The sequence below is a fragment of the Helianthus annuus genome, chromosome 4 (assembly GCF_002127325.2).
Source record: "Helianthus annuus cultivar XRQ/B chromosome 4, HanXRQr2.0-SUNRISE, whole genome shotgun sequence".
Classification (NCBI taxonomy): Eukaryota; Viridiplantae; Streptophyta; class Magnoliopsida; order Asterales; family Asteraceae; genus Helianthus; species Helianthus annuus.
Window position 1 is genome coordinate 127,687,962 of NC_035436.2, and position 10,491 is coordinate 127,698,452.

The window sequence follows — 10,491 nt, forward strand, 5'->3', positions numbered from 1 at the left end:
TCATGGAGGTAAGGAAATCATCCCTAACTCGTTGGTGAAGTCGTTGTAAGAAGGGAATGAGCGGAGCTAATCGTCAAGGTAAGGGAATCACTCCTATCTTGATGATATGCTCCCATTTTTTGGGAATATGAGTAGTGTTCATCTTGCGGTGTCATTTTGAAATCGCATATATAAATAGTTGCAAGACATATGGAAAGGATAAGGATGATATGTATGTGTAATCGTTGTGAAATAAATTTTGAATTCCGAAAAGGAGAAGTTTGATTCGTGTTGTGCATAAAATCGATTCTAGTATGACGTTGTTTTGACTAAAAGTTGGATTGTTCCGAAACGAAACTTTAACCAAACCAAAGTGGTCGAAAGTTCTTTTGAGTTTAGGAAGCATGCTTTGGCCTAATAGGTATAATACTCTTGCCCAAATTTCAGTTAATGGTATTCACCCTTCCGGTTACTACATGTCCTTAGTCAATTGAACGTTCGAGACTTTGGCAGGATTGAAAATCGAGGAGTGGCACTAGTTATCAAGATGCGGGTTTCACCCCTAACATGATAGCAACGTTCCCCAAGTGTGGTTGGTACTCGTCGGGTCAAGAACATTAATTCCGACATATTGACGAGGGTCCACTAGAGTTTGAATTGGAAATTTTCCATTAAGGTGAGAATTTCAGTCCTAACTTGATGGTGAAATTACGTGCAAAACAAATATGCAGATTGAGAGTTGTTCACCAAATTGTAGCTTTCACGCCTATTTTGATTAAGTCGTCTCGTTTGTATAATATGAGTGTTTTCATGTTCTCACATGGTCGTGTAAAGTTGACTTAGGAAAGGCATATGTTTTGAAATAAGAAGGTAAACATGAGCACATAAAGACTTTTTAAGAATTTAGCATATAAATCATGAATGGTTAAGTAAGGTGCTTAACTATAGACTAGGTCAAAAGCATGACAATTTTCCTAATTCCCTATAGTTATGGCTCTTATACCAATCTGTCACACCCCAACCGATGGCGGAAAGATCGGAGTGTGACGAATGAGATTGCTCGAGACTTCACAACACTACATGTGACAAGTATTTAATAAACAAATCTCATTTCATTGCTAACATCAAGTACATTGTTTGAAATAGAAGTACAACAAGTTTGAAATAAAATAAATACAACAAGTATTAAAGATTAAGGTGCGTTTCTAGGCATCCTACTAGATTCCGTGCATCATCATCATCATCATCATCATCAAACTCCTGCAATACGTATTAAAATATAGTTCAATACAAAAGTATTGGCGTGCATACAAGTTTGAATACTAGCATATGTATATAAAAGTTTGAACAATTCACATGACAAAATTGTTATCAAGAATTAACATATAACTGGCATGCGATTAGACAAGTCAATCATCTGATTACCCAAGTATTAAAGAGACTTAACATGACCACAAGACTACGGGCGGTACGTTACTCCTATAACGCTATATATGTTAAGGGGAGACTCGTACGAAGTTAATGACAAGTTTATCACAAAAGAATGTTCCAATGTATACGAACTCAAGCATAACGTATTAAGCATGTATGTTGGATTGTTTTTTGTGATTTAAGTATAAAGTATAAGTGATTGCGTGTGTTTAATAGCATAAATGTATTGCACCCAAAAGTGTAAAAAGGGTCATGTATACTCAAGGTTTGTGAAGAAATTTTCATTTAGTGAGTTTGACGAGTCTTAAGTTGTTGGAACACCGAAGTTACCAATTTTGGTTCTTGAACTATTTGCCCAAAGTTGAAAATCTTGGAGATTTGAAAGAGTTTGGAAATAATTTGAAGGTGGTGCAAGTGTTTGGAAGTAATTTGGAGGTGGTGCAAGTGTTTGGAAGGTGTTAGGGTTGGTATTTATAAGAGGGTTAATTGGTTGGGGGTTTAAATGAAGCTAGCTGGGAGTTAGGAGAGATATTAAATGAGTTGGTTGGAAGTTAGAAGGTGGGTTTGGGGTATTAAATGAGTTGGTTGGAGGTTATGACATTAAAGAAAGTGGTTCGGGAGATGAAAATTTTCATTTTTAGTCTTTGCACTTGTATTGTTAATTATTTTATACTATAAAGGTGTATGCAGGTATATTATAAGTATGATACATGTATGAATGTGATTTCGAGAAAATATAATCTCGATGTATGCCTCGGTTTTAAATTAAAACGTGTATTTCGCGACTGATTACATATTATGCATGTATGATTAAACAAGGTTGATATAAAAATACGATTTCCATTATGATCAACGTCTCGAGATTACAAGGATTGAAATGAAGTAAGAATACAAGTTTCTAAAAGTAAAAATGCGAAGACAACTTTCTAAATATGGAAAGTACAGAAAATGCGAAGCATTACACAATACATATGGTTCTTACAGATATAACTTTTTTATTATTTATTTTATTATTTAGTATATAAAATTCATTTATTCAACCCGTGTAATACACATGGTTATAACCTAGTTTACCTATAAATTCAAGTAGACTGATTACGTAGCTAGTTTCTGATTTGACTATACGAGTCGGTACATTTATACCTCTTAATGGCGGATTTAGACCAAAATTTCATAGGTAACGTTCAATTTTATTTACCGTACTTCATATAATATAAACGAAAAAAAATAAAATCCCAATAATAAAAAGCTCGAAAACGGGTGCAAACGAGCTAGAGCCCGAGCTCAGCTTAAGCTTAAAATAAACGAGCTTGAGCCCAGTGGCGGATCTAGACAAAAAAAAATGGCTCGCAAGCTGCTCGAGAAAAAGCTCGAAACGAACCGAGCCTTATCAAGCCTGAGCCTAGCTTGAGCCTAAAATAAAGCTCGTTTGTTTAGCAAGCCCGAGCTCGAGTCTGGCACGTGAAGCTCGTCAGGCTTGTCGAGCCTTATCGAGCTATAGTGTAATATTAGTTTTTATTAATATTTAATAACATTTATCGTTTATTTAAAGTTGTCTACTAAACGAGCCAAGCCGAGCTTATTTAAACTTGTTTACAAGCTGAGCCTAAATCTGAAAATAAACTTGTTTAGCTGATAAACGAGCCGAGCTCGCAAGCCTAAATGACTTTAATATTTATAATATTTTTATTTAACATATTATTTAATAGATGATAAACAAGCCGAGCCCAAGCTACACTCGAGCTTTGAAAACAAAGCTTGAACTTAGCCAAGCTCAAGCTCTCACAAGTTAATCGAGCTCTAGCGTGGTTGAGCTCAGGCTCGACTCGTTTGCACTCCTAGTAACAATGGAGGTGCATGGTCTTGCCTGTTGTATTAACGTTCACTTCTTTTTCCCCTTCAAAAATCGATTATTACTGGTATTGGGGCTTTAATCTAGTATTTTAATTGGGCTTTTAACTTATAAATTAGGTAGTGAGCTTTTAATAAAACTTTCACACAATAAAGGTGTTGGGCTTTTTAAGATTTGAGGAGTAACATAATTTAATTTGAAGGGTAGCGTAATACAAAAAAACGTAAAAAAATAAAAATAAAAAAATGCACTATGTCGAAAAAAGTTGAGGAGTAGCAGATGCTACCCTCACGATATACTACATCTGCCCCTACAATGACGGATCTAAAAATTTTTTCTTTAAGATTTTTTTTGTTAGATTTTCACTAATTTTTTCTAAATTATGCAAAGTTTCCATTATTATTTTCCAAATTAAGGATTACCGAAAACCCTCAAAACCCTTAAATTCGCCTCTCATGCCACTACAACATATATAAACGTGTGAAAGATACACTTCACTATAAACGTTTTTTATATGATTTACTTTTTGCATGCAAAGTGACCTCTTATGGATCCCAATAGTTCACAAGGACAACATCCTAGAAGTTCACAAATTAATTTATTATATATTACTTGAGGGTTTTGACCCTTGTTTCCCTCGACTAGATAAACGTTAGGTACCTTTTCCATTGTGTTAAATAATATCATTATCATTAAATATTAAAGTTAGACACGTAAAGGTTAGTTAAGTCGAGTAGAAACAAATTAGCACAAACGTGACACAAGCACACATTCATAGACCCAATCAAATATTCCGCCACCAAATTCATTCTCTTCCTCACACCACCCTTTCTTGACTACTGTAACCTCCTTCACATGTTTAACCAATTTTATAATCATATCTTTTCCTTGACCCTTTGAAACTTCCCTTCTTCAAATCATCCCATCATAATCCTATAAATTCACTCTTAAAAGTATATTCTCCCAACTCAATCGTCACTTCAACTCTTCTTCCTCAAAGCTGTATCTGAAACAACTAACAGCCTCCTCTATTCATTGTTTGTCTTCCTTAAACCTTCATCTGAAACGACCACCATCAATAACTGGTTTTACTAGCAGTCCCCCTAGGCTGTTCTTGAATCTTAATCATGATTCTCACAACTCTAGTTGTGTTTGTGATGTTCATCATTGGTTTCTGGCTAATCCCTAGAGTATTATCAAGAACAGCAGTAGGACACTTGTTGCAAAACAAGTGGAAAGACTTAGAAGAATGTTTTCACCAGCACCAGATCTACAAAATCCCTAAATTCAACCAACAAATGCAGGAAAATCAAGTGTATCGAAAAGTTCTCATCTATCTTAACTCATTACCGTCAGCTGAAGATTCCGATCTTGTTAATCTACTCTCAGGTAATAACAAACCTAACGAGATTAACCTAATAATCGACTCTGCAAATCAAAAGTTTTCCGATACGTACCTCGGTTCGCGAATCTTCTGGACGTTCGAAACCGATTGTTTACTGTTGAAAATCAGACGTAAAGAGAAACGAAGAATCCTCTCTTCGTATCTTCAACACATTCACAACGTCACCGAGCAGAAAACGCAACAAATCCAGCTGCACATCAACGCCGTGAGTTCACCGGAAAACCGCCGGTGGATAACCGTTCCGTTCAGTCATCCGGCGACGATCGATACGTCGGTGATCGATTCGGATCTGAAAAACAAAATAAAATCGGATTTAGAATCGTTTTTGAAATCCGAACAGTATTATCACCGGCTCGGACGTGTATGGAAACGGAGTTACTTACTTTATGGTCCTTCCGGTACCGGAAAATCGAGCTTCATCGCCGGAATGGCGAAGTTTTTACGCTACGATATCTACGACGTCGACCTGTCGAAAGTTTCAGACGATTCAGATCTGAAAGTGCTTCTGTTGCAAACAACGAGACGATCGGTGATCGTTGTTGAAGATCTGGATCGGTATCTTGTGGAGAAAGTTAAAATATCCGGAATTTTGAATTTTATGGACGGGCTTGTTTCATCGTGCGGTGAAGAACGCGTGATGGTTTTTACGGTTAGTAATAAAGAACAAGTTGATCCAACGGTTCTAAGGCCTGGAAGAATAGATGTTCACGTGCAGTTTCCGTTATGTGATTTTCCCGCCTTCAAAACACTTGCTAGTAGTCATTTGGGGTTGAAAGAACACAAGCTTTTCCCACAAGTTGAAGAGATTTTTCAAAGTGGTGCGAGTTTAAGCCCCGCTGAGATAGGTGAGATCATGATGTTTAACCGTGGGTCACCCACCCGAGCGATTAAAACCGTCATTACCGCATTGAAGTCGAATACTAACACTGATGCAAAGCCGGTGACGGTGAGTAAAGAAGAGCCTTTGAGACTGACGCATAGTGTTTCGGTTGGTGGTGCACTTGGAGTGCCTTCGGGGTTGTTGGGTCATGGTGGGTTACCGCCAAGGTTGATGTATAGTGGTTCGGCTAGGACGGTTGAGGAATCGCGTGGGACACGATCGTTTCGTGGGGATAGTATTCAAACGGTAAAAGAGTTTAAGAAACTTTACGGGCTATTGAAGCCGAAACATAAGAAGGAGTTCGTAGATGATGAAAACTCTCGACATGAGGTTTCGGTATTTTAGTTTCTTTGTTTTTATTTGTTCAGTGTAAAGTTCACATATCCATTTAAATGTACAATGGTCTCTTTTGTTACCTTTTTATAGTTTATGAAATGAAATTTTATTTATTTATTTATTTATTTATTTTTTTTTTGTGAAAGATGAACTTCATCAAAATCTATTATCGATACTGAAAAAAGGCAAGATCGGTTTTTCGCCTGTACTATCTAGTTTACCCAAAAATGATCACTTTATTTGTGCCAAGTGGTCCATTAGCCTATGACTGAATCGGTGGAATCCACGATTCCAGGTTATCTGCGTTGGAACGACTGTTTTGATTTGATTATCAAAAACCAAAACAGAAAAGTTATAAATAAATAAACCTTCAAGTAGGTGGTGCACATTTTATTCCATCTATTATAGGTCTCATATTTGAATTTCACTTCTACTAAGTTACTACTTTTAACTTTAACCCTCTTAATAATCACTTGTACAACACAAACTGCATTTCTCATAAGCTCTAGTCATGTGTGCCCACACATTCACCGTAACATCGTCATTTTTGCCAAGATGGAGGTGGCAGAAATGAGGATGTTACGGTGGATGTGTTGAGACACAAGGCTACAACGTATGAGAAATAAGGTTTTTAGGGAAAAACTAGGGGTGACTAGTATATCGAATAAGATTAAGGAGGGGAGATTGAGATGGTTTAGGCACGTGAAGAGGAGGCCGGTGACAACACCGGTTAGAGCAGTGGACTCCCTTTGTGTGGAGGGTAGGAGGAGCAGAGGAAGGCCCAAACTGACTTGGGAGGAGCGGATTAGGCAAGATTTGCTGGAGTTGCACCTTTCTGAATACATGGTCCATGATAGGAGTTCGAGGAAACGTAGGATTAATGTTAAGGATTTTTAGGAGAGAGTGAGGAGGTGTCTGAGATTTTTGGGTTAGGAGTTAATATATCCTGCTTTTTAGGTGGACTTTACATGTGTTTATCATCTTGTGCGTGTGTGTGTGTGTGTATTGTTGTAGGGGCTATAGCTGTGTCTATTATGTTATGTTAGTCGTTACTACTTATTCTGTGATTGGTAGAGTCCTATTGCTATATCTGTAGTTCGCATTGTTTGCTTGATGTTTGGTTTCGAGCCGGAGGTCCTTTTGGAAGCAACGTCTTTATCCATATGGATAGAGGTAAGGTTTGTATACATCCCACCATCCCCAGACTCCACCAATAGCTTTGCTATTTGTGGTAGTTACTAGGTACGGTCGTTGTTGTTAACTCATGGTATTAACGGGTCTTATAAGTTTATCGATGGCAGATTCTCGCAACTAAGAAAAACTAAAAGCATTAGTAAACTGTCCCCAGCTTTGAACAAAGAAAACATAGTATTTGAATGCCGAAGGGTATTGAAGAGGGTCAAAACTATGAACTTTAAAATTTATCCAAAATTGATTTTTTTTTTGGGTCAAAGTTCAAACATTTCAACTTCTCATTAAACTAGTCAACAAAACATTAGAATAGTTCATGTCATTTTCATGCCTTGTGGTTTTAATAAATTATGATCTTACCAAACAAATATTTTCATTATTGTATTGACACTTCCTAATCTTTTTGTATGTTTCCTCTCGTTTCTGTTAGTTAAAAAGTATAAAAGCATATACCAACAAATTTTGTATATTTATAATTTATCTTGTGAATTTGTTAGAGGAAGTTAAAAAATCAGTCCTTGGATTATATGTGAATAGTCAATATTGCCACTTAATAATTAAACACACACTCTAGCCCCTCAACTAAGAATTGCTAATAGATACGTTTCCTTAGACGATGGGATGTGGCGTCGGGGAAGACATCGGGGAGGTGAGGTGGCAGGTTATCCCATCGGGGAACACCGCCCCTCCCGACCCTTCTTCGGTGCAGACGGGGAACTCCCTCTGATCTTCCTGATCATTTGTGCTGTTGTTTGTTGATTGGAGGAAAATCAAAGGGGGTGAGGGGAAACTATTTCCCTTGATGAAGATAGAGGGGGAGGTGGTGATATGGAGGTGATGTAGAAGTGAGAGTGTTGATGTGGATGGTGGGGGAGGGGGGGGGGAGGTGTTTCTTTCACACCCCATAGTGTTAATGATATTCTTATGAACAATTAATATTAGTATTTGAAATTAATTCTATTAATGGAAAATGGAAAATGGAAAATCATAAAAGTTGTTATTTTTGTGTCTTATATACTTATGGTTTTGTCATTACTATCTCGTATATATGGCCATGAAATACACGATAACATAGTCACGTATAATCCTTTGTGTCTGATGATAGTACACAAAAAGGAATAAATGATACTCGAATCACATCCGATATCTACTTATCTGCTCAGATGTCATCAAGAAACGTCCACTTTGGTCACTACATGTCCTGGAACAACTAACGTCAAGTTTATGCACACCAATATTAATCATTTCTTATAAAATTGTATGACAAATTTTAAAAAAATATAAATATCATCGTCATCTAGTAAATGTCGTAGCATGATGTAATTTTCAAATCAAGATCTAAACAACACTCAAGTGTGACAATTTCAAAAACCTAAAATAGTTTATATGCAAAGGTAAACGTACAAAACATTTATGCAAAGGTAAACGTCAGCATTTGAGGCGGTGGTGGAGTTAGCTGGTGTTTATCGCTTTATGTGAATCCCTTTCTTTCTCAATTGCATATATCCAAAAGCAAATTCTCCTTCAGGTGATTCACGTAATCAGTTCTATTCTACATTCTTACGTTTTAGGGTTTCGTTATTTGCTTAAATTTGTTGTAGTTTGGCTTTTAAAACTGTGATCTGGTTCGAAAATCTGTTTTGCTACGATCATTGCCACTCGGAATTAGCTGATTTAACCTGAATATTATGTATATCAAACGTGTACAAAGAATTTATTCAACAAATCTTATGATTTTGATCAGGAAATGTTGAAATGTGGTTTTGTAGAACATGAGAAATTTGATTATTTAGAGTTCATTTTTATTATGATTTGTTATGAGGTCTTTGATATGATGAGGCTAATTGATTACAGATCTTAACAGACTCATAGATTATGATGAGGCTCTTACAATTTGCATTCATTGTCGCATTAGCATCTGGATTTGCAGCTATTTTCATCTACATCAGTGGCGTTTCGGATCTAAGTACGTTTTCTGTTTGTTTTGTTATGAATGAATTGTTGAGTTAGTTTAGTTTGATTTGATGTTGTAATTGGTAATGTGAGTAGACAGGACGTTGAACGTTTCCGATGAAGAAATTGAAGCGTTGTAGTCGTTGCAGAGTGGATTTCAGAACTGTGTGGTGAGTTTTTTGTGTGATTTAAGTCATTTAACTGTGGTTTTGTTTATTGCTAACTTGTAATGGAATGCTTATTAGTGTATGGAGTAGTTGCAAGTAGTTATACGGTTATAGGTTGTTACGTTTGAATCTGTATGGTGGTCAGTAGAAAGTTGATTGGGATACATTGTTTGTACAAGTTATTTTGTGAAGTCTTTAAGGAATGAAGATTGAAGAATAGAGGCGGTGGTAGAGTTAGCTGGTCGCCGGAGTGTCAGCATTTGAGGCGGTGGTGGAGTTAGCTGGTGTTTATCGCTTTACGTGAATCCCTTTCTTTCTCAATTGCATAAATCCAAAAGCAAATTCTCCTTCAGGTGATTCACGTAATCCATTCTATTCTGCATTCTTACGTTTTAGGGTTTCGTTATTTGCTTAAATTTGTTGTAGTTTGGCTTTTAAAACTGTGATCAGTGACATTAGCATCTGGATTTGCAGCTATTTTCATCTACATCAGTGGCATTTCGGATCTAAGTACGTTTTCTATTAGTTTTGTTATGAATGAATTGTTGAGTTAGTTTAGTTTGATTTGATGTTGTAATTGGTAATCTGAGTAGACAGGACGTTGAACGTTTCCGATGAAGAAATTGAAGCGTTGCAGTCGTTGCAGAGTAGATTTCAGAACTGTGTGGTGAGTTTTTTGTGTGATTTAAGTCATTTAACTGTGGTTTTTTTATTGCTAACTTGTAATGGAATGCTTATTAGTGTATGGAGTAGTTGCAAGTAGTTATACGGTTATAGGTTGTTACGTTTGAATCTGTATGGTGGTCAGTAGAAAGTTGATTGGGATACATTGTTTGTACAAGTTATTTTTTGAAGTCTTTAAGGAATGAAGACTGAAGAATAGAGGCGGTGGTGGAGTTAGCTGGTCGCCGGAGTGTCAGCATTTGAGGCGGTGGTGGAGTTAGCTGGTGTTTAACGCTTTATGTGAATCCCTTTCTTTCTCAATTGCATAAATCCAAAATCAAATTTCTATTCCACATTCTTACGTTTTAGGGTTTCGTTATTTGCTTAAATTGGTTGTAGTTTGGCTTTTAAAACTGTGATCAGCGGCATTAGCATCTGGATTTGCAATTATTTTCATCTACATCAGTGGCGTTTTGGATCTAAGTACGTTTTCTCTTAGTTTCGTTATGAATGAATTATTGAGTTAGTTTAGTTTGATTTGATGTTGGAATTGGTAATGTGAGTAGACAGGACGTTGAACGTTTCCGATGAAGAAATTGAAGCGTTGCAGTCGTTGCAGAGTGGATTTCAGAAC

General features: G+C 36.6%; 1 protein-coding gene across 1 annotated transcript; it reads left to right on the top strand.

The window, feature by feature from the left end:
- Positions 1–2,240: 2,240 nt before the first annotated feature.
- LOC110936438 (AAA-ATPase At2g46620) lies at positions 2,241–6,000 on the top strand. Its single transcript, XM_022178829.2, has one exon. The coding sequence runs from the start codon at positions 4,390–4,392 to the stop codon at positions 5,890–5,892; it is 1,503 nt and encodes a 500-aa protein (XP_022034521.1). The 5' UTR covers positions 2,241–4,389; the 3' UTR covers positions 5,893–6,000.
- Positions 6,001–10,491: the final 4,491 nt, after the last annotated feature.

Excerpts from the sequence above, each read along its gene's own strand:
- LOC110936438 (XM_022178829.2), top strand. The coding sequence starts at position 4,390 with ATGATTCTCACAACTCTAGTTGTGTTTGTGATGTTCATCATTGGTTTC.